This window comes from Seriola dumerili, unplaced genomic scaffold (genome assembly GCF_002260705.1).
Source record: "Seriola dumerili isolate Sdu_G_001 unplaced genomic scaffold, Sdu_1.0 BDQW01000621.1, whole genome shotgun sequence".
Taxonomy (NCBI): domain Eukaryota; kingdom Metazoa; phylum Chordata; class Actinopteri; order Carangiformes; family Carangidae; genus Seriola; species Seriola dumerili.
In genome coordinates this window covers 1,489,292-1,512,693 of record NW_019174876.1, presented here as the reverse complement: position 1 = coordinate 1,512,693, position 23,402 = coordinate 1,489,292, and the positions used below count along the sequence as shown (strand labels likewise).

Sequence of the window (23,402 nt, the reverse complement as noted above, 5' to 3'; positions counted from 1 at the left end):
GTAAATTGCATGTATGGCGATGTCCTCACAAACCCAACCGGCACATATGTGCACAAAATATACACAAAACAGGGTGGATGCTGAGATGACATACTGCATGGAGATGAATTAACCTACAACGTGAGGTCTATGCCATCGTTCACATAAAGCACAGATCAGTGATCCGTGAATTGCGTGATGGGGCCAGGTTTACATATGCGCTGGCTGTCTGTTCTGGATATTACCTCTTCCATTTCTAAGGGATGTGATACAGACAGGCAAACTTATGTTGTCAATTTTTTAAATAACATATCTATTACATGCATTATATGTTCCTTTTAGCATACATGGTTTTCTACAGCAGTAATATCACTCAGACTCATCTCCCATCTTGTTTGCTTAAGTGTGCAGCTCTGTGCCTCATATTCCTGTTACATTTCACATAAATGCTATTTAATATTCACGGATTTCAGATATCACTATTGGCCCCTAGTTGAAAAATTGGACACCACAGCAGAAACCAGGTCATTAACTATCCATCACCAGTGTGAATATTTAAACAAATATAGAAAGCCCATCAATAATAAATAAACATTTTTATTGTCATGCAAGAGGATTGTTTGGAAAAGAAAGTGGCTGTGTTTATGTGTCCTCACTCTAAACATGTCAGATTGGTCAAACACATTTTTAAAATGAATTCAATTCAATTCAATTCAATTCAGTGCTATTTGCATTGTGCCAAATCACAACATACAGAATCTCAAGGCCCTTTACAAGATAAGGTCAAGACCTTACAATATTATAGAGAGAAACCCAACAGTTCCCACAGGCAACAGTGGAGAGGACATTTTTTTATACTGAACTTTATACTGAGGCTTGTCTTCCATAGACATAAATTGCACATTTCCTTTTTTGTCTTCATTTCATTTCATTGCTATTTTTTTTTTTTTTTTTTAGCAATCATTCAAACGATTTGTTGGGCTTTGCACTCAGTTTAAAAACTGCCTAAAAACTCCCCCTAATCCTCACTTCCCACAGACTCTCAGGGTGAGTTTGTTTACAATAAGCAGCCCAGAGCAGAAGTAAAAAAAATAGAAATAAGTTGAAAGAAACTCTTCCAAAACTGTGCAACTTCTTGTAAATACTATAATTGCCCTGAGTTGTATCATCATGCTGAGTGCCTCTGTGTGTGCCAAGTGAAGTTCCAGTTACATCCAGAGATGTGTGTGTTTTGGTTGGCAACAGAGCACCACCCTCTATACACAGCCAGTCACACCAGGGCCAATTGGTAACAGTTGTGGTCAGCCCCCCCTCCATGCTCTACAACAAGGGATAGAAGATGAGGGTTGAGTGAAAAAAACTATCTGTCTTTACTTTCCTCTTTCTCCATATCCTCAGGAGAAATCATCTCCTGAATAAGCACAACAGAATTAGCCCCACTGAGTCAGATTGCATTTAAATCGGTGAGAGAAAACAAGCATTTTCTCTGTGCGCTGTGCCCGCTCCGGGAATGAGTCCTACAATAACACACAGAGTTAATACAGCACATCCTGGAGCCACGCTGGGGTGTCACTGTTTATGGTAGTGCCTCAACCACATGCACACATACAAACCAAACCACCACTGCTATAGCCTCTGCAAATATGAGTCAGCAAAACACAGGCTTGAGGCGGGTAAAGATCTGGCATGTGGGAATTTAATAATTAAAATAGAGACCAGCTCCCAACTTTCCCGAGCTTCACATTTGCCTTCTGACTTATGCTTTATAATATCGTGTGATGATTTGCTTTGAAATGGATGTTGCATTCACCCAAAGTAGTATAATGAATATGGTTTGATCCTTAACTGTCTTGATTGCATACTCACAAGCATTTGCAGTGCTACATGGCTCTAGATTCTGGCAGAATCACAGCCTAAAAGATGAGAAGGAGAGGAAATTCCTCAAAGGACACTACATTTCCGAATAGACCTGTTCCCACAAAGAAACACTGTATTTCTCTCTCTGATTTGTTCTTTTCTGTATTTCTGTTTCTTTCACAAGTGTTATCTGGGCCTGCTTGTTGTCCGTACTCTCTCCTGACAAGTTCTTTTTTCCATTATCCTTGTCCTCCACTTGCCTTTGTAGATCTGGACTATGTATCACTGTTCTGCAGTTCTTTAATGACCTTGGATCTGGCTTGTTTCGTTGTGTCTTTAATTGAATTAGACAGTCCACTAATTGCTCAATGAGGTGGGTTATCAACATTATGAGTTCTGATAAAAGAGCTGGGCTGATGGAAGAGGGCTCTCTCCAGCAAGGGAGTTTGACTCGTCAGAAAATCTGTACAGTCCATTGGGCTTGGATGAAAGAAAAAACTATTTTTTAAAACAATTTCTTACTATGAAGATGTTTTTTGGTGTTATCAGCATTGGCAGATGGCCTTTTCCCTATATGGTCTATAAATTGTGATACTTAAACTTAAGTTGAAGTCCACAACTTTTCTCATATGGTGGCAAAAGGCAACTGAAATAATGTTTGAACTAAGACAATGCTAATGAAACACAGCACTGTGACCTTGTTTCATGTAACTGTTATATTCATTGGCACAGGATCAATTAATACTATGATACACATTGATCTCTTGTAAGATTATTTCTTGCGTATGACCTATTACACATCAACATTATCTGATATGTGCACATATCTGATACGACACATAGATAGATAGAAAATATATTGCAAGATGAGGGTAATTTCTCTACAAAAAGTAATCGGTATATATATATATATTCTTCAGTGTCAGTGTCACATGGAGGTCAGGATAGTGCCTGTGGACTGGCAGACTGGGGTGTTGGTCCCTGACTGTCAAACCTCTGATTCAGGAGGAGCAATGCAAATACCATCCTGGTCAGGGAACAGTGGACCAGCTGTTTAACCTTGTAAGGATGCAGGAGGGGTTATGACAGTTTGCCCATCTGGTCTGTGGGTGGACTTCAAGAAGGCTTATGACCCCGTCTCCTGAAGTATCTTTTGGGGGTTGCTGAGTGTGGAGAACAGGGGCCATTACCACGAATCATTTGGTCCTTGTATAACTGGAGTGAGAGCTATGGACACATCCTCTGTGGGAAGTAAGGCATTCTCTCATTGGGCTTGTCACAGAATCTGTTTGCTATTTTCATGGACAGAATTTCGAAGGTGAGATGTGTGGGAGAGTGTGCGGCATGGTCGCCTTAGGATTGCATCTCTGATGTGGTTCTGTTGTCTTCTTCAGACCATGACCTTCAGTAGCAATGCAGACATTGTGCTGAAGCTGAGCCTCAAGGTGCTGCTCTCGGTTTACTGGTTGATCTGCGTTCCAACCTTCACGCATGGTCATGAGCTTTGGGTAATGGCCAAAACGTAATTGCAGCTTCTTGAAAAGACGACAGTGCATTAAAAGATCTGAGCCAAGAGGAGACAGCAGCTGGTGGCATTATTGTGTCATTGTGACACCTTCAGTCCAGCTATGAGGCTGATGGGTGTGTATGCTGTAAACACCCAGAAATGAAGTGGAAATGCTTCATCTGCTTGTGTACACCCTGGACTAGTGGTCTCCTCAAAGCACAAGTGACTTAAAAACACATTCAGTATTTTCTTCCAGTTTGTGCCTTGGCCACATAATACTCATTTAGTCCAGGCAGGCAGCAGCCAATCCTGAGGATAGTAGGTGTCCGTCCGTGGTTCCAGATGACGCCGACAGCAAGGATGGAAACAGACCTGGTAACTAGTTAGCCCCCAGAGAGCAGGATGGCCACAGAGAGAGGCTGTTTATATAGAAACTGCAAAGTATTGGAGCAGAGATGAAATGGCGCTGAGATTACGCAGAAAGTCGGCAGCCTGAGTGAGTAGGTGATGTCATATGAGAGCAACATCTGTCTCCTATTGGTGTGTGCGCTCCAGGGTCCTCGCGCCTCTACGCAGAAGGGCCAGGTTTTACGTACATTGTTTTTGGTGTGAATAAAAAGGATCTGCTGGTAGCAGAGAGACAGAACAGAGATCTGGCGTTCCTGCCTCTTTCAGCTTCAGTATTTATTTTCTACCATAAGATCATGTGCCCTGGTAGCAGCTGTTGCCTTAGAGTTTTACATTAAGGTGATGTAGGATGATGATATAATTGAATTTGCATGCAAATTGTTGCTTTTCTTTGTTGTTATCCCATTTGTATCTGTAGATTCTTGTATTTAAAATGTGTTATCTTCTTGTTTTACTTCTCTTTGTATTCTGCCCAAACTGCTCACCAAAATCTGCCACACAGGGTGGCACAGAGTTAGCGTAGAATAAGCTTCACAGTGTCTTTAAATTTATAATTAATGAGGTAAAACATTAACTTGTTCAAGAGATTCAACAGAGTTGTTCTCGGATATATGATCATATTAAAATGGTTTCACAGTATCTACTATACTTGCATGCATACACTGCAGAGGGCTTAGCCCAGCTCCCTGAAAACATTGCTGAATGTCTCAGTTATTGTAAAAGGGAGAGAGTATCTTCATTAACCTACATACTGTAAAAAGAGATACCATTAATGGACAGAACATCACTTGCAGCTTCTGATAAAAGTGGTTCAAGTGAACCAGGGTTGCATTGTCAAAGTGTTTAGAGCTGCAAAATTGGTTGTCGGCCATTATATCTTTGTTGATAGCTCTGCTGCTTGGCTGCCAAATAACTGTTCCCTTTTTCACAATGACCATTCACAAAACCACCAGCTAATTTTCAGTTGTTGTTTTTGTTTGTTGTGAAAAGTACACAACAAAGACTATGGTAACAAGTCCCTGGATCCCAGTAGAGCTTGCTAATGGCCTTGTGTTGTACATGCAGTAAGATGTAATTAGGAAAGGGCACAGTCAAGTTCTTCCAAAGCCAAAAAAATCAGTTTATTAGGATGCTGATAAACATTCAGTCATTGTCCACAGTGGCGGCAGACAGAGCTCTGAGGAGACTTTAATTTTATTTGTAAGTTTCTCTGTTCAGATTCTGGATGCGTCTTTGTTTTCTGTGAAGCTGTGGAAGTAGGAAGCACTTCAGAAGTAGGTGTTTTGAGTATGATTTTTATGTGACTGTAGTATATAGCATTTTGTCTTGATTTGTTTATTATTGTATCAAATAAAAAAAAGAAATTCTACAACAGTCCTGCCAGTTCGTTTTGTCAAAAACATACTGAGGAGAATGTGCTTAATAAGCTGTAGAGTTACTAAGATGAGTTACTGTCATAAACTCTTGACTTTTAGGAACCTGGAGGGCCAAAGAATAATGCTGCCAGTCACCACAATGATTTTATAATGAAGGCCATAAAAATAATCAGAACTGGCATTCCCATTCATTTCCAAATAATCAAAAGTACAGTACTTTCAAATTAAGATTTAATGGGAGGGTACATATTGTCCATTGTGCTTTAGAGGCAAAATAAGAACATTGTAATGCATCTTCAAGCAACTGGCAAAAAATGAAATGTTTGTGTGTTTGCACACATGCCATGCTCTCCCACACTGCGGCTTTGAAGGTTTATCCAGTGTAATAGCATTTTAAATAAACAATCCTTGCCTGAAACAGGGCCCTCTTTGTGGTCTGGCAGAGCCATGCCAGGGCCAGCAGCTGTCATACATGGAAGCAAAAGTTACAATGGGAAATTGAGAATTATGTTGTTAGGAATATGACTTGATAGCAGGGTGAATTGAAGGACTATAGATGTGAAAAGCTACTACCTTGTAGGGCTACCATTCCAAAAATTAATTCAGCGTTTCATTGCAGCTGTAGTTAAGGGTCGTGTCCTATAGTTGGGAATTCATCAATGAACTGAGATGTTATTGCAGGTCCAGAACTGAATCAAGAAACTTGGCACCAGCAAACCAAAAACATCCTTTATGACTAGTTGGAGTGGCACGCGGCACAAATGGTTCAGTGTCTACACCCCTTCCCTGCCAGTAAAGGAAGACTTTCCTCCTCCTAAATTGTTGCCTGATGCTTAGATGATGATGTGGAAGTCTCCAGGGACACTGTACATACGGCACTCTCACGTCTCCCATCTCCATGTCCTTGCCGTCACACTCTGGCCCTTCAAACTGACAACTTCTCACTTTCTTTCCTCAAATTATTTGTGCAGCTTAATTATCCAATGTCAGCCAAAACACATGCTGTCTTGTCAAGCGGTGACGGCTCCTTGTTGAGGAAACATGTTTTCTCACCAGTCCAAGTTAAAGCCAACTAGAGTTAAAGACACTTGTGCTCACAAAGACAAATGCTGCACATGACCCCGGTCAGTCACCTGTGGGAATTCTGTCACATAACCCAGTTTTTTGAGAACAGAAAATAATTAATAGATCGTACAGACTCAGTGCTATTTTACCATATAGCAGAAGCAATAAAAGGTTGTTCCCTCCCTGGACAGTAAAGTCTGTTTAACTTGGCACTGAGCAGTGGCTTGTGGATGAGTTTAGCTTCCTATTCCTGTAAAACCTCAATTTATCAGAGGTTGATAAGACACTGTGAAAAGTTTCCCTTTCTTCGCCTCTGCCTTGGTTTCTGTTTTACTTGCTTCTTTATTGTTCTGCCACTTCTTTGAGTTTTGTTATGTCTCTTACAGTTGAGAAAGCTACTGGACTGAACATATCAGCACTGCTGGAATAGAAATAACAAAAAAAAAACGCCCACAAATCTAGATCTCCAGACACGCACGTTCTGCATCGCAATAAATCTCCTGATTTATAACAGGAATAATGAGTGATTTTATTTTGAATGTTTTTGCTCATATATTTCTTCATGTATTTATTCATAGTGTTGTCTCATTGTGGCAGTTGGAATGGTGAGAGATACTTACAGATTGCCCTAAAAGGAAAAGAAGATATTGTCTGTTAAAAGTTGTGTCACACCAACCTTTATATATCTATGCAAACTGCATGAAGTAATGTTTAGTATATTAGTTTATATTTGTTTCAGCAAATGTAAGAGTCGGTCATGGGTTGCCATTTGCCATTTGTGATAGAGTTTTGACTCCAAACCCCAATTCCCAAAACCCAATATCACATTCTAATACCCAACCTTAACAAATCAAGAATTTGGAAATCTTTCAGCAGTTATCTGTTTTTGTTGTTGGGCCAGACCTCTGGAGATGTCATGTCAACACAGTGGCTAGCTCTAACAAATCACACAGACTTCCATCTGGACGACCTTCAAGTCAGGAACTGCTACAGAAGGACCCTAGCCACAGCGCCAAACACACACACACTGACACACACACACACATACACAAAACACACGTTCTCTTTCTTTGGACGCCCAGGCGTAGTCCCTGAAGCCTAAGCCTGCGTCTTTAAAACTCATGAACAATAAGGACATGATTAAATCCAGAATGGGTTCAGGAAGTAGTGAAACCATTTGAAAGGGGCGAGGAGTGCTTTCACACAGCCCACTCCCTCCATCAGCACCACTCATGTCTGTGCGTTGGCTGCCTCTGCCTTTTGAAGTTGTTGACTGCTCTGATGTCAAGTTCTGCAGACGTTGTGTCACTTTATAATTTAGGGTAATTTCATTTATTGCACACAACATATTGGGAGGTCTTTTATGTAATAAAATTAAAAAAAAAAAAAAAAAAAACACTATGAAGTCTTAATAATGGCAGACAATAGCATAATGCAAAGCAGAAATTAACTTTATTGTCCCTGTCTTCCCTTTCTTTTCATTCTCTCTCTTTGTCTCTCAGAAATCATCGATGACCTCGCTCATCTTGTGGACAAGACGGATGGCAGGATTCGTAACGAGACAAGAAGGGTGAAGCTGGTGGAGACAAAGTCAGCCTCCTGTGGTGAGCCGCCTTTGTTTTCCTTCGCTATGGAGCACCTGGGTAGAGCACCAGGGACCAAAGCAGGTCTCATATCTGATCTATTTGTATGAATGATTTTCTTTCCTTTCTGCAGGTTACAGAGCACGTGTCTAACTGGCTAATGCTTCTATAATGGGAGCTCCTCTGGCTGGTGTTAAACATAGAGTTGGACAACAAATATAGCACTTCACTTAGACTATATGTAATTTGACGTACAGAGCCTATCATGTTGGGTACATCCATTTTTTTTTAGCAGTACAAAGGTATCATCTCTACAAGAAATCTTTTCAGAAATTGAGCAATGTTAGTTTCATCTCCAGAAAGAATGGGGCTCAATGGACCAGAAAAAGTTATGGTGATGGGGACAAGCCCTCTTGGCACAGTGCGTGTGGGTGGTGAATGGTGGGTGGACTGACTCTGTCTGTCACGCCTGCTAACATAGTGTACTGGGCTTTTAAAGTGGGTCTCTCATAGTAGTCCTTTGAGGAACCCTCACATGTCTACCAAGGGTTGCAAATCAGGCCCCAAGTCATCAACCTCTGTTGTCTCAGCTCCAGATTTTGGTGAGTGGAGTTGAGTTCCCTGAAAGGCTTTGTGAACGCACGAACCCTCCCTCACTATTACCACAGATCTGCTTCAGTGTGTTTCACTCTTGCTTTGTTACTTAGAAATAGACTCGGCTTCTCTTTTTTTTTTTTTTTTTCTCAGTGGGTATTGCTTTTCAGAGGAAAACGACTGCCACGAGAGGTGTGGTAGCTGGCTCAAGCCAACCTATGGAATGTGGGAGCGTGAACCAGGCTCGGTTTGCCCAGTGAATCTTCAGACAGCATTGCTATTGTATTGTTGTGCTAGGAGACCCGTTTAACAGGCGGTCGTGGACAGAGGCAAAGGAGGCAGTAGGAGGGTCAGCCTCCCAGAATGCTTCATTCTGTTGGTCGTGTCCCCATGGTGCCCGGTGCGCGAGTTTGTTTGAAGATCCCAGAGCTCGTATTGTGTTAGAATCAGGACTCTTTCTTTCTTTCTTTCTTTCTTTTTTTTGTTCGACTTGTTTTCTTGTCACCACGCCTCCCTCCTCCCTCTCCTCAGATCCAGGCTGAAGAATATTCATTGGGAATGTGTGTGTATCTGTTTACATTCATGTGATACTGTGTGCACCTGCATGTATGTAAGTAGTAGTATGTAAGTGTGTCTGGTGCATATTTTGTAAAGTACATAAGTGTCCAGGTGAATTTGTGCAACTGTATTTGCAAAGTATATTCTTGTGCATGCATGTGTGTATTGGCACATGCGTGTTGTGCGTCTGTGCGTGCGTGCGTGCGTATGTGTGTGCATGTGTGTGTGTCCCAGAGAAGATCACACACACACACACACACACACACACACACACACACACACACACACACACACACACACACACACACACACACACACACAATGGAAAATTCCCCTATGGTCTTCTTCACTCTCACCTCAATGCTCTCTTTCTTTTTTCCATTCCTCTCTGTCATCCCCCTGTTCGTCTTCCCAGTTGTTTGACACTCGTCTTTGTGTCAAGCAGAGAAAGAATTGAAAATAATACATGCCACAAATTGTTCTGAGGGCTTTTCCTCTTTCTCCATGGCAGCGTGTTTATAATTCCTCAGCTTTAAGGCTTTATTTATTTTTGAAACCACCTCTCATCCAAAGACGGCATTTGGTGTTATGTCTCAGCGGAGTCCTTGTAAAGTTAGGAGCGTCTGGCTTTGACAGCCGAGAGCATACTTAACATAACTATTGGAAGCTGCCACATTGTAAAGGAGGCATCTTAGTTTATACAGAGCAACGCTGTGCTAAAAGCTGGAAACATTTCCAGAAATTTGAAAAATGTTCTGCACTGTAGCATTATCAATATTTATCATCAGTCATTTGCACTCTTGAGTTAGGGGCAAAACAGTTTTGTGAGCATGCGTGCACCAGAGATCTCCAAAAAGCTGTTGAAAGTTGGCGAAGAGTAAGGTGAGCTATGGGAAGGGTCATCTCACCAAAAGGGAAGGACCCACATATACAGTAGCTCAACCATGGGCTCTTGTGTGGCTGGTGCCTGTGGTGTTGTGAAACATCTACTGTGTTGAATCATGCTGGATTGAAATACAGCACAGGCTTGTTGAGACATCTATCCCCGAAATGTACACAAGATTTAGACTTGATTTAACTGCATTAAAGGAGTTCTCAAATGGAAATACATCATTATTTTACACTTAGCAATAGTTACAAAGGGCTTTGCAAAAAGCTACCCATGGAAAGAATGACAAAACATACAAAATCAAAAAATAAATAGATATTTTTCAAAAGAGAGGTGCTTTCAAAAGCAATTTATAGAATGGACTTCAGTACTTTTTGAGTGTTGCAGTGCGTCCGTAGCAAGTAGTGTTAAAAACACACACACAAACACACACACCACACACAATTTTTAGCGTTAGTCCAATGCTGTCACTAAAACCTGATAAGCCTGATTCACAGAGTCATTACCACTTGTTTTAGCTGATGTTGATTGTTTTAATTGTTGTTGGGAATTGAGGAGTAGAGGCTTTGAGTTTGGTTGGATTAGTGTGACAGATTAGTGTGTGGGACCAAAGGGTCTCTTGAAGAGTAGTGTGATTTCCCCAGAGCTTAGCCACCACCATCAAGCAACATCAGTGCTTCGGCCGCCCCTCTCAACAGAGTTAATCCTCAGTTTGTAGAGGGCCGCTTCTGCAACCTCATGAATCCTGCAGGTGGCTCGCATCTCAAGTAGGTTTGTTCTGTTTGAACTAGAGGGGGTACGTCTAAAGAGGCTGTGGGTGAAGGGAAGAGTATTTGACAGTGTTGGAAGAAGAGCATGTACAGCAAGTAGCTGCACTGACTCTAATTGTAACTCAGGAGTTGTCAAGGAAACGCTTATTTTGTTCAGTAGGGAAGTCTACCATTTAAAAAAAATATTTTCTTCAAGTTCTTGTTCCTGTCATTGCCCTGACATTGCATACTGTTGGAAACCAGAATTGGCTATTGAATGTGTTCATGCTATTGATGAAAGCCTTAATGGTATTTCCACATCTTACTCTTATTAAGTGGCAAGTTATATTAAACTTTCCTCAATAAATCTATAAATATTTGAAGTACTTTTTACATCTCATTCTCGCCAGGGTTTGAGTTAGAACAATTTAGTCCTAGTTATTGTGCTCACACCACAAAATTACACCGTGGAGCAAATGGTTTCATCTACCAGCTGAATATCTGAAATTTCAGTCCCACTTATATTACCTCAACAAGGTAATTTATTGGCAGAGCAGCAGATACACTGCATGACTTTAGGAAATTAATATAGAAAATATAAATATTAACAAACAAGAGTCTTAAGTCATGGATTGAAAGGTTCGTTGGTCGGTCCACCACTTTGGTCCCGACTGAAATATCTCAACAACTATTAGATGAATGGATTGCCATGACATTCAATATAGACATTCATGGTCCCCAGGGAATTGGTGAACCCGTGACTTTTCCCGTCACGCCACCAGCAGCTCAAAGTTTTTACTTATCCTGGGAAATATCTTGAACTAATGAATGGATTGGAACAAAATTTGCTACAGAAGTTGGTTTCTCCCAAGGGATGAATCCTGCTGACTCTGGTGATGCTGATGTATTAGTAATAGATAAGAAACACATGTTTATATTTGTATCTTAACTAATACTCAAAGTGAAAAACCAATAAAAATTCATTTGTCCTGTTCACTTATGCTGTGAGAAAAATGATGAGCTTCAGACTAACCTTGTTAACATTTTTGTCCCTTTTCTTAGGAGGTCATTGTTGCCTTTTTTGGTCCAAAAATGGTCTTTGAACCATAAGCAAGGGGCATAACGGCAGTAGTCAGGGGAGGTTCAGGGGGCGTCTCTGTCTGTCCAGGGCTCTCACCAATTATTTTTTTTTCTCTGTGATTTGTCTTACTGATGTGTCTGAAAATTGCTAAGATGGGATGAACCCAGACTTTGGCCTCCAAAGCTCCTGGGTGGTCAGTCTGTCAGCAGACACCAGCTATCCCCCTCAGCATCAGTGTCACAGCAGAACCCTAATCTATTTGGCAAGCAAATGCCATTATTGTCATTAGTCTCTGGAGGCCTCCTGAGGGTCAGGAGTAGCTTGTTTAGTTACTGAGGCAGACAGGGACGGTCCAGAGAGAACAGGAGGGTGAGGGTCAGTGCGGGTGTATAATGTGGCTTCATGACTGGCTGTTCATGGCATTAGGGGGTGTGAGCGCCTCACTCCACAGTAACAAATGCATATGTTATACAGCTCAGCCTTTATTGCCATTGTTGCCATGGTGTTGTCAGATGGAGGTGCAGACAGATGTTGGACCAGGCTGAATTAAATGCTGATGTCTGAATCTGATGTGGACTGGGTGTTGCTTCGGTGTCTTTTACACCCAAACAAAGATAATTGCTGGAAATGTGTGTGTGTTTATGTGTGTATGTGTGTGCGTACGTGCATGTGTGTATTTGCTTTAAGCATGAGGCTTTTAAATATTCATCAAAAAACTATTTGTGCGTGTGTTTCTGCTTCGACCTTTATATTATGCTCACATGTGTAAGTTATCAGGAGAAGTCCTGTCTAGACCAGTGATAACTCCTCACAAGCATGTCCTGTGGACTTATATATTAACACCTTCCTCTCAAATAAAATTGAAATATGTTCAAAAAAATTAACTATATACAAAGAAAGAGACAAAGAGCCATAAATACATGAAATAAATAAATAAATAAATAAAAGAGATGGATGACTAGAGTGGCACAATGAGCTAAAGAGGTGCAAATACATCTGGACCCCTTACAGTCATACCCCATATCCTGGCAAAGAAACCAGCATCGGCCTAACATTTCATCAGACCACCAGTACCACCGCAAGCAATTAGTTCAGCATGGCTTATATCTCTCCCTGTGGGAAAGACAACCAATTAGGACGCGGAGGGGAGCGCAGGAGGAGTGAGCCAAAGAATGAGAGAAATGTAAACCCAAAGTGAAAGGGCTGGGGAAAATACCAGCCGCATGCTAAATAACAATGGACAACTTGAGTCAGTGAGGGGACTGTCGACAGCCCTCAGTCCCGCCAGAGATGCAGTTGTTTGAAATCTTCACTCCTGCACTATTCTAGAAGAAAGAAGAAGGGGGGAAGTAGTGGGTGAATGTGTCCTTGGAGAAAGTTTTCTGTATCTAATGTGTGTGTGTGTGGCATGGTTTGTGGTATGGGTCATAGAATACATATATACATATATGTACACAATACAGAGGGAAATACCACCACATCCTAAAGGCATTCATGTGTTTATGATGAGCATGATATCAGCCACCCACCTTCACTTTTCTCTTTTATCTCCTAAAAGACGTTTAGAGGGTATATAGAATTTGTACATGTTGAGCTGTATAAATATATAAAACCTGAACTGATTGTCAGATTTTACATATTTAACCAACCACTCTTGATCAAATTCCTGAGTACTTGTGACTTATCTGCCGATGGCTCTGTTCTGGTTCAGGTGTCCCAGTAAGTGACGGTGTGACAGTGAGTCAGCATGAACAACACCAGGACCCAGAAACTGAAGCAGCTAAATGGAATTCAGCCATCATTCATTTTTTATTATTGACACCTGTGCTTTTCTCATTGTGGCATGTCAAAATGTTTCATGAACAAAGGCCTATCATTTAGACAAATAGCAAACATGCAGTAAGAAGTAATCTACAGGTATTTGGCAAAACTTGAGTCTTAGTACTTGGATTCAGCTTTAATAAAATTAGACTCTAATATTCCCAAAAGACACAAGTCTTTATACTACGAATGAAAATTCCACCTGTCGTAGGTTTTACAACAGTTTTTTTTTTTTTTTTCTGGGCGGTGACTATAATAAAAAACTCTAATATTTTCAGGCCCTGGGGGTAAAGCACTTTGATGAAGTGTGAGTGAGCTTTTGCACATTTTTCTCTGCTTCTATACTATCAATGAAAAACAATGATTATCCTCTCAAGGCAGAATCAGAAACATATGCCTATCACAGTTTGGACTCTGTGGTAATAAAGCTTTTGTGGCTGCTGAATGCATGTAAATTGCATTAAGTCATCAAGAGAAGAATGGCGAAATGCTGCGAGGGCATAGGCACAAGGGACTTTTGCTAGATCAAGGACTTTGTAAATTAGTAGTGAGGAATGTAGGCTTCTTACCTCTTCCAAGTGTATTCCCTTGTGTCTGCTGCATTCCCCTCCTTCTCGCGGAGTCTGTCTCAAATCAGGTTTGGAGTTCCTCAGCTGCTTGACATTTAAATTTTCAACATTTTAGTTAGAGAGAATTTGCTGAACTGCAAAGGTTTTATCACAAGGGGGTATAGCAAAGTTTCTCTTTTTTTTTTGCATAAATGTTCTGCAGAACGATCTCACGTTCACCCACACCAGTGACTTTATCAATTTCTCAAATTTACAGAAAAAAATATCAGTCATTCACAAAATACATAGCACGCTCAGTTGCTCAATTGCTCAATTGCTCAGATCAGAGATAGTTTATTGTAAAAAGATTGCGTACTGGCAAGCTTTGTTAGCATTTTGACATTGTGTTTTAGGACATCTAGCTTATGAAATCCTTAAAAAATTAGTTTGGCATTATTCTTCATTTTTCTTATCGTCAGCAAATCCTTTCAAAAGACGAAAAGCAACAATGTGTTTATCTGTCTCTGAGAACTTTCCAACTTCCCTATTCTGTGGCCCTCAGCCCTAAGACCATTCATTCCGGCTACAGATGTTTTAAAACAGGTTACAAATGTATTTCAAATTTCAAAGTTTTTGTAAATGGCTAATTTCAAATGTCACTCAAACAGGGGTAAATAGTGTATTTGTTGGGGACTATTTTCAGTTGCGGATTAATACACATTTGGTGCTCCAGTGATTATTTATGAGTGTGGTTTTTAGTGGTATGCGGTGCAGATGCATAAACTGCTTTGCATACAAAAACAATACATGTCAGTAGGATCAATTCCTTGATGGTTTTCATGGGATTTTTTGACAGTTAAAGAAAAAAAACAACTACAGAATATCAACAGCCTTGACCTTTAGGTTTCTGACAGTTACCTCATGTTGCCATGTGGGGCCGCCAGCGTTTGGAATTACCTCATGAAGCTTCAAATTGGCACATCTATTTTGGCTTTTGCCATCTGATCTCCTTTTTTTTCTCCTTTTTCCTCCTCCAGGGATGCTGGTGGTGATCGTGCTGCTTCTAATAGCCATCGTAGTGGTCGCTGTGTGGCCTGTGTAGGGGACGAGGACAGCAGTGATCATGGACCCGTGCTGGACGACTACCAACTACAGCGTGGTGCAGAATGCCAGTGTAAATCCTTTGCATACACATTGCACACATGTACAGACACAGACACTTTAAACACTGTCTCTCATCAGATTTTATTTTCTTATTCTTGCTCTTCATGTTTAGACAACGGTCACCAGTGAATGCCCAACCATGGCAATGTGAAATAAAGACTTAAGCAGCAGGTTCATTTTTTTATACAGTAAGTTGCTACTTGGGTGAAGGGCATTGGTAGCCCTGCAGTAGAATATATTGCTTGGGTGTAAATTGTCCTCTTTAATAGTTGTTCAAGTGTCTGGCTCATTAAACCAAACCATCAAACAGTTAATTATTTGGAGTGTTGTAATCAATTTGGAAAGTATTTTTAGTCTGGACTGTGATGAATATTGACCAACAGTAGGACCTCCCACAAGGTATTGGGAGCTTTTCTTCCATAAGTGTGTCTGTGGTCTAGGCTGAGGCTCACACTGGGTACAGTTATTCCACAAGCTTTGCAACGTTCACACTCACTTATATTTACCCATGCATTACTGTAGCAGCTGTAATGTTATCATTTGTCTTGGGATTTTACAATGTTTATAGAGTAGCGCTCAGCCAAAACAAACAGCTCCGCCGTGTTACTAACATGGCTATTTTCCTTCCTAGTAAATCAATTCAGCTTGTAATTTCTAATAAATGACATTTCCAGTTAATAGTCCCTGGACTCCTGTCTGTCTGCGTTCATGCCCAGGGTCCTCACTCTGGAGGATTACAGTGTTTTGTAACATGATATTTAACAGGGGTGGACCTTTAACAAAGCGTCGACACACTAGTACCACTTCCATATTTCCATTATGAAATCTGCATATTTTTTTGCCCAGTGTACTTGTAATATTATGAAGTGGCAACGAGAAGTGGAAAACAGCTGACTATTTTTTACCTTGGTATTAACTTAATAACTGAATGAATAAAAACAGTCATTTAAAGCAAAGCAAAGCAGAGGCAAATGATTTTTCAATGTAACGAGTTTATTTCAAATGAAAATCTGAATTTAGTTCTACCAGGTTGGTGTGTTCAGTAGTTATTATTTCCTTCTTTAATGGCAACGATCTAAACAACCACAAGTAAAAAAAAAACAAAAAAAACAAAAAAAACAAAAGTTGATAAAGACAATAAAATCCACAATGTCTTGTGTCATTAAATATATTCATATATAATAACCATAATATATTAGTACGCATTGTAAAACAACATTGCAAAAAGTCTTTGCAATGGTGACAACTAAACAACATTTACAATTCATAGTATGAACACAAAGCAATGCTTTGACAGGTATGTGTGTAGCGTTTCATCAGGAAGCTTGTCAAACCATTGCTCAGGAGACGGATGTAAAATTTACAGCATGAGGCTTCAGAGACTAGAGAGGTGTGATTACAGATTACATTGTGCCAAACAGAAAAACATAGCCATGTAATGTCATGTTGTAGGATTAACAATGGAAGGCAGGAACACGTAAATGTACTGTACGTGTGAGTGTGTCGTCATCATCAGCCTTGGGAAAACCACCAGCACGTAGCATCACGTTGGGATGAAATTACAATCGTTTGATTGGTTGTACAGTAAAAAAAAAGATAAACTCCAACCAACCCTAACTGTAAATACTGAGAAGTTCTTCTGCAATTTGGTCATCTGTACTTTGTATCTTTCAGCTTAGCCCAGGTGATTTTGATTTCTCAGGGTTTAAAAGGCCCTTCTAATTTGTCATAATCTACGAGGCATTTCGGTCCATTCAGAAAATTCCTGGACGAATGAGCACATTTATGAGATAGTGGAATCAAACATTATTACCGTTTAAAACAAAGGAGTCCATTAGATTAAAACCATGTGCCTTTAAATGATCTTCAAACACTTGCTTTTACAGTTACTTGTACTGTGGAACAGTTTAAAGGGTGCCATAGTAAATGTGATTTTGTAAAGCAACAAATACCAGCAACATCAAGTGTTGCTCAGTGTATTTTGGGATGGGCTGAAAGGAACCCCAGTTTGCATCAGATACACTGTGGGCTTTTTTTTTTTCTTTTTTTTTCTTTTTTTTTTTTTTTTATTATTTTTTTTTACAAACCTGAGCAGTGATTTTTTTTTTTTTTACCAGGCATTCCTTGGAAAAATCCAAACTGAACTGCATACAAATAAATGTGGTTTGAATCAAGCAGCGTCAAGTGATTGCAATTCACCCCATTTCTCCCTGTGAAAGTGTAGAAGTGAAGAGAATTAACGTGACAGGTCAATGGGGGACTGCAGCTTCTGACTGGTTGCACAGTGGTCTTTTAGTGAATGTACAGTCATGCATTGTGTTTGCGAGCGCATGTGTGGACTGTAAAGGTAGTTATCTACAATCTCAGAGTACTGAAGTAATCTAGATGAATACAAGCCAGTGTGCGGTGGATTTCAAAAATACTCGTTGAGTGTATTCAAATAATTGTTGAGCACTTTTTCAAGGAGCAGTTTGCGCTGGAGTTTTCATTTTTCTGCTTTGTGTTAGGGTTACTTTCTGCACCGTATGAGGTAAGTAAATTATTTTCGTTTCATCATGCCCATTCTCATTGCCTCATACAATCTGCATTGATTAAGTGTAAGTGAAAAGTTCACCTTTTCAGATTTGGTGTTTGGCAGCCATCCACATTGTAATACCTTAGTGAGGCAGAGGTCATTTTTCTTCCTTTGTCGTTAAAGATACATTTTTAGACATTGAACAGAGTTTTTTTTTTTTTCCTATGAGCTGGTTTTGAAGGAATTAATTTCTAAAGAGACAAATCATACAAACGTCTGTGTTGTCGCACTTGCTGTGACATACTATATGCACTTCTTTGTCAGTATTGTCAGCACTGAGAACGTGCAGTACCTGCAGCTGCACTTTCACCTGCGATTCTAATGGTGCTTCCACTTTGCCATATGATCTACCTGCTGCTGCTTTCACAGCTCTAATAATTTTGTTGTAGAACGAGTATGATATCGTCATTAAAATGTTGATAAGATTAAATTAATTAAAAGGAAAAAAAAAAGTATTATTTTGTAGCCACTTAATTAAATTCATTACATTATTTATTTTTATTAGTTCTAGCCATGAACAACTCATGATTTTGTGATGTTTTGATAGTATTTTTATGACAGGCAATGTGGCTGGCCTCTTGTCCTGTTGCAAGTCAGTTGTTGAACACAAGAAAAACCTGCTGGAGTTGTGAGATTTAAAAAAAAAACAAAACAAAAAAAAAAGTTACTGTCAGTACTAAGGGTGAAATCAGTGAGTTTTAAATGTATTCTGTTCTCACAAAAAAAGTGTAATTTTAACATCAGCAGCACCAGTTAGAGAACTAAACATAGTCGCAAATTAGAAGCCTTCACATGCAAGTTTGTACAGATACTGAACCACCAAAATTAAGCAGGTACGTCTGAAGGGGGCAGATACGATACGGGAGTAAAAATATGCTCAAGATTAGTCAGCTCAAATATGCTTAAGTCAATACTGTGTTTTATCCTTGGTTTTCTTCTGTCACCTGCATTTTCTAAATTTGTAAACAGTTAAATATGTAGGGCAAGAGATTTCTTGTTTCTTGACTTGCACATGTACCTGAACTTGTACAACAATGGAATCAGATTGAGCTAAATGTTGTGGTTTAGAAACAATTGTCTTTATGGCACAGTTCTGAGAAATATTTCTGCCTCGATTAGCTCAGTGAAGACTTTTGATGAAACAAGCTCGCTTCTTAGCTAAGAATACAATAAGAAAACCATGCAGAGGCAAAATTGCAGTGGTTGTTATAAGTGGGTTTTTCTGTGTCATCTTTGCACCAGCAGAAAATGTCCATAAAATTAAAACATTAAAATATAATGATTTCATACTGAGATAACGAAAACAAACACAAATAACTTTATATACTGGTAATAGGTGCAAATTCGGCAAATCCACAAGAGAGACAAAATCTCAAAGTAAAATAAACCATAAAACCAAATCTGCAAGGTGAGCTCCTTCAACAAAAGTTCACTAGAAAAGACAAATCAACCTAAATAATTCTCTTCATGCTTCTACACAAAAAAGCAGCGACATAAACAGTCTTTTCTCTGTCCGTGGTCCTCTGTCCATCCCTCTTTCATTCTTTTTTTTTTTTCTTTTTTTTTTTCTTTTAAATCACCCGCTCAGATTTCTCTTGAATTCCTCTTCCTCTCCGGCATCCTCTTCAACGTTTCCGGCCTATGGCTTCTTGCACTTGCCTTTCTTCTCCCGCTGCTGGAACTTCCTGAGCCTGCGTGCCCACGTGTCCCTCCACTGGATAACCAGGCTGCCTTTGTCTGCCACCACTCCGCTCTGGCCGGGGGAGTCCTCGTCATTCCCCAGCAGCAGGTACTTCTTGCCGGGCTTGATCTTGGGACACTTGCAGGCCACGTCTTTGGCGCGGACCCACAGGAACTGGTCCCCGCGGCGGATGCGGCTCTCGCCCTGCTTGTAGACGGAGATGATGTTGACGGTGAACTTCCACCACTCGCCGGCTTTGTCCGCCTTCAGGATGTGCACCTGGACAGCTGCAGAGTGAGGTCGGGGAGCAAAAGAGATAACAAAAAAATCACTTAATGTGAGATTTCTTTCCCTAACATGCAATCTGCTGCATGTCGGCTCTAAACACAGAGCGTTTGGCCACAACATCATGTGGCCCAGTGCTTCTCATTCTTTCCGTGCCTTACCATGGTAATACAGACACATACACTCCTGGCCCTCTGAGAGAAAGTTTTCCCCTATAACAATTTGTACTCCACTGAAATTTCTCTGTCATTGGATATTTATTGAGGTGATTAAATAAGATACAGTGGGTCAACTAACCACCGCTCTCCTGCATGAAGATATGCAGCTATTTTTATTCTTTTAATGACAACCTTCTTTTTGCTTCAATTTGCTGCATCAGCTTCTCATGGAGGAGTAACCACCACATTCAAAGATCTCTGTCATGATGGAAGGAAAGGAGCTTTCTTTTTTCTTTTCTTTTTTTCCTTCAAAGCACACAGGCCCTTTTTCCTTTTTCCAGCTGTGGCTATTATTAAAACATCAGCACACCACAAGCAAAGAGTTTGCAGCTACAATCACATAAAGCACTGTGTGGAGAGATGGAGAGAGGCTCACAGTGAGTGCTATAAGTGCCCATACTGTGGCATGGGGAGGGGGTCATTGCATCCAGACCTCTGACACCTTCTGATTTGGCATCAATATCTCAGAAACTCTGAATCAAAATAGCTTTAATTTCTTTAAACAATTTTTAGAAACCCAAAGTTTTATCTGTATTTACTGGTGTTTATGGTGGGCCTGCCTCAACTGAGGGTGTCTTGTGACAAAAGGCCAAAACACCCAATGATGTGAAGCTACACAACTGAAGATGTGTCCTACTGGTAGTAATAGCTAGTGGTCACCTCCAAGAACATCCCCAATTGCTGTGCTGTAATTTCAGGGACTGTAACAATCAGTCCTTCTAACGAATCGATTGTAAAAAAAAAAAAAAGTATAATATTGCAATTGTTTGCAATTACAATATCAGTCATGATTTCAGTTGGAATGGTCATTTTTGCATTTCATTTTCATCAGAAAAATATATGGTTTTTAGGCCGGGGCATCTCTGTCATAACACAATGTTTCATTTATGGTATGTTGTTACACTTTTTACTTTTAGCAAAAAAATTTGCAGCTCCTTTGCAGTTGGCCATATTGCTATTTCGATAATATTTCAAATAATTGTTCAGCCCTAATTGTAACTTATGGTATGACTGTACTTCAGAGTATAGATGTGTCTCATTATTCTTCTGATATTTAAGGGGCATTAAGAGTTCTTACATTATGAAACTAAACATGAGATGACATTGTTACTGACTTGATCATCATCATTTTTGTCATTAAGTTGATATCAGCTGCTGATAACACTGACAAATCAACCGGCACTGTAATCAAGTAATGAACAGATCTTAGAGAAGTGGTGAGATCACAGGAAAAAAAAAACTAAAAGTAACGTAAGTATAAGGGCACCCACGTCTTATATGTACAAAATGATACCTTAAGTCCATAAATGGACCCTCATGTGGAATAAATACTGTTTATAACCTCAGTGGAAAAGACTGGTCTATGGTCCGGCTATGATATACAGCTGCACATGTCCATTACTACTGACAGAGCAGTGTGATTTGTAATGTGATTAGAAGGCAGGGTAGGGCTATTAGAGACGTTAACTGGAAAGACACTCAGTGATATCACATGATGAATGAACTGGTACGGTCCTCAGAGAGAGAGAGAGAGAGAGAGAGAGGAAGAGAAACGAAGAGTGGAGAAAAGGAGGAGAGAGAAGTCTTCCTCTTATGGCTCCTACCCCAACTATCAATATGTATTATATTGACCAGATCTCTATTAAGCTCCATTAAAGTTCTCCTGTGCTTATGGGACAGCTTTTGAAATGAACCACCTTGTTCCAGGGTCACTGGTTTCACCTTCAGTGTAGAGCTAATGGAGCTGAACATCATGGCAGAATTAAGAGTGTGTCTCGTATTCAGGGCAGGTTTTCAACCATACATCTTGGATCACTTCCCTGTGACTCACACTTAATGAACGGTGAAGATCTAAAACTGCTTCTGAAACATTTTTTTTTCTCAGCTAATACGTAGCATAGTATTAGTGCCCCCCGCTCTCTCCGCCCCCGTCAGCCCCCCCCCGACTTGGAAAACTGAAAACATACCTGAGCATAATTTTAGTTTCCACGGCTCCTTTGGTATTTGATATTTGGGGTAAAACGCTGCTCTGCTTTCATGCCGCAAATCTTATCTTAGCTTAGCATAAAGACTCAACTCAAAGGGAAACTGCTTGTCTGGCTCTGTCCAAAGTGACAAAATCTGCCTCGTTTGTTTAATCTGTACAAAAACCGAAGTGTAAGAACGATAAGTTGTGGTTTTAGAGTGGGTAATATGCCGGACTATTTCTTGGCTGGGTGTAGTAAGTTCCTGGAGTTTTTGTGGGTTGTCAGGCATCTAGTATAGACTCCAAGAATACTCCGCAAATTCACAACATTGGGCTTTCCCTCGTGTAAGAAATGTGCTACATAGGTTAAATTAGCCTTGCTTTTCTTTTACAGTTCCTACAGTGCCCCTGAAGCCCGGTGCCATGAGGGCTTATGTGGCAGTTGGCTGATATGTTCTGACATGGTAGTGACCTCTGCAGCACCCTGCACCTACCAGCTTCCACCAGGTGCTGTTCTCTCTTCGTGTTTGGACAACAATGACTGTGTACTGTGTACTGTGTGCACTGAAATGCCTGGAATAGTTATCCCTGGCATTTTTTTTTCTGAGATCAGACATTTCCACCCCCTCCCTGCATCCCTCTCCCTCCTGTGATTCTTAATGTGCGTCTTGTATATCGACCACAGAAGCTTGTAGTGTCGTTTCCCAAGGCAGCATGGAGCCCAGCTCCCCTGCTGATCTTTTCAAAACAGTGCAAAGCTCCGGCTCTCTGGAGTTATTCTGCAGATTTATATTGCTTTTGACTTTTCGATCAGCTTCGCTAAGCTCACGTGTGGTAAACACTGTACATGCGTCTTGTTCTGGTCTGTTATGAAATCTTGAATATGCTGTTGAAAACTATGGACGGATATGACAAGAAGCTTAGTGGTTCTCATGTACATAACCAGCACAAAGCCCCCCTGGTGAAGGCAGGGCGAGGAGAAAGTGGATTACACAGTGGATGATGTAGCACTTACAACCAATGGTGGACAGATGGATTGAATTAAATGTTTTTATAATAACCTGATTTGAAAAAAAAAGCATAGTAACTAGATGGTATACATATGTTTTAAAATTTCTTTTGAGAGCAGCGCTAATTATTTGTTGTTCTGTTAAATTGGTCTGTATATAATTACTGCCTATATGTAGACCTAATGAGTTGTTAACAATATAAAGAAAAGAAACCTTCCCTACAGTCTTATAGAGTTAAATTCTACTAAAATCCAAAGTTTCTACTGTCTCAAGTTTCTCTCCCTAATACTCTGCCTCGAACTCTGCCCCTTACATAAAAATATCCTGCACTGACACACAAAAACACTGGTGCAAAAGGGGAACTTCCATTTGTCTTTTGCTTGGTATTATCTCAAACATCAGTACCAGCAGATTCCCTACACTTCTCTCACACACACACGCACACGCACACACACGCAAAAGCCAAATCAGTAGGAAGGCTCATGAGG

At 40.3% G+C, this 23,402-nt stretch overlaps 2 protein-coding genes across 3 annotated transcripts in view; one reads left to right on the top strand and one right to left on the bottom strand.

Moving 5' to 3' along the window:
* The window catches only part of stx8 (syntaxin 8), a 42,983-nt gene extending 27,126 nt beyond the window's left edge, over nt 1-15,857 (top strand). The window contains exons 7-8 of the mRNA XM_022765031.1: nt 7,695-7,796; nt 15,053-15,857. Coding sequence (XP_022620752.1) covers nt 7,695-7,796; nt 15,053-15,117 — 167 coding nt within the window. The 3' untranslated portion in view covers nt 15,118-15,857. The remainder of the gene's footprint in view (nt 1-7,694; nt 7,797-15,052) is intronic.
* Nucleotides 15,858-19,288: 3,431 nt separating this feature from the next.
* ntn1 (netrin 1) overlaps nt 19,289-23,402 on the bottom strand; it is a 61,189-nt gene continuing 57,075 nt past the window's right edge. For both annotated transcript variants that reach the window (XM_022765030.1, XM_022765029.1), the window contains one exon: nt 19,289-19,722. In XM_022765030.1, coding sequence (XP_022620751.1) covers nt 19,394-19,722 — 329 coding nt within the window. In that variant the 3' untranslated portion in view covers nt 19,289-19,393. The remainder of the gene's footprint in view (nt 19,723-23,402) is intronic.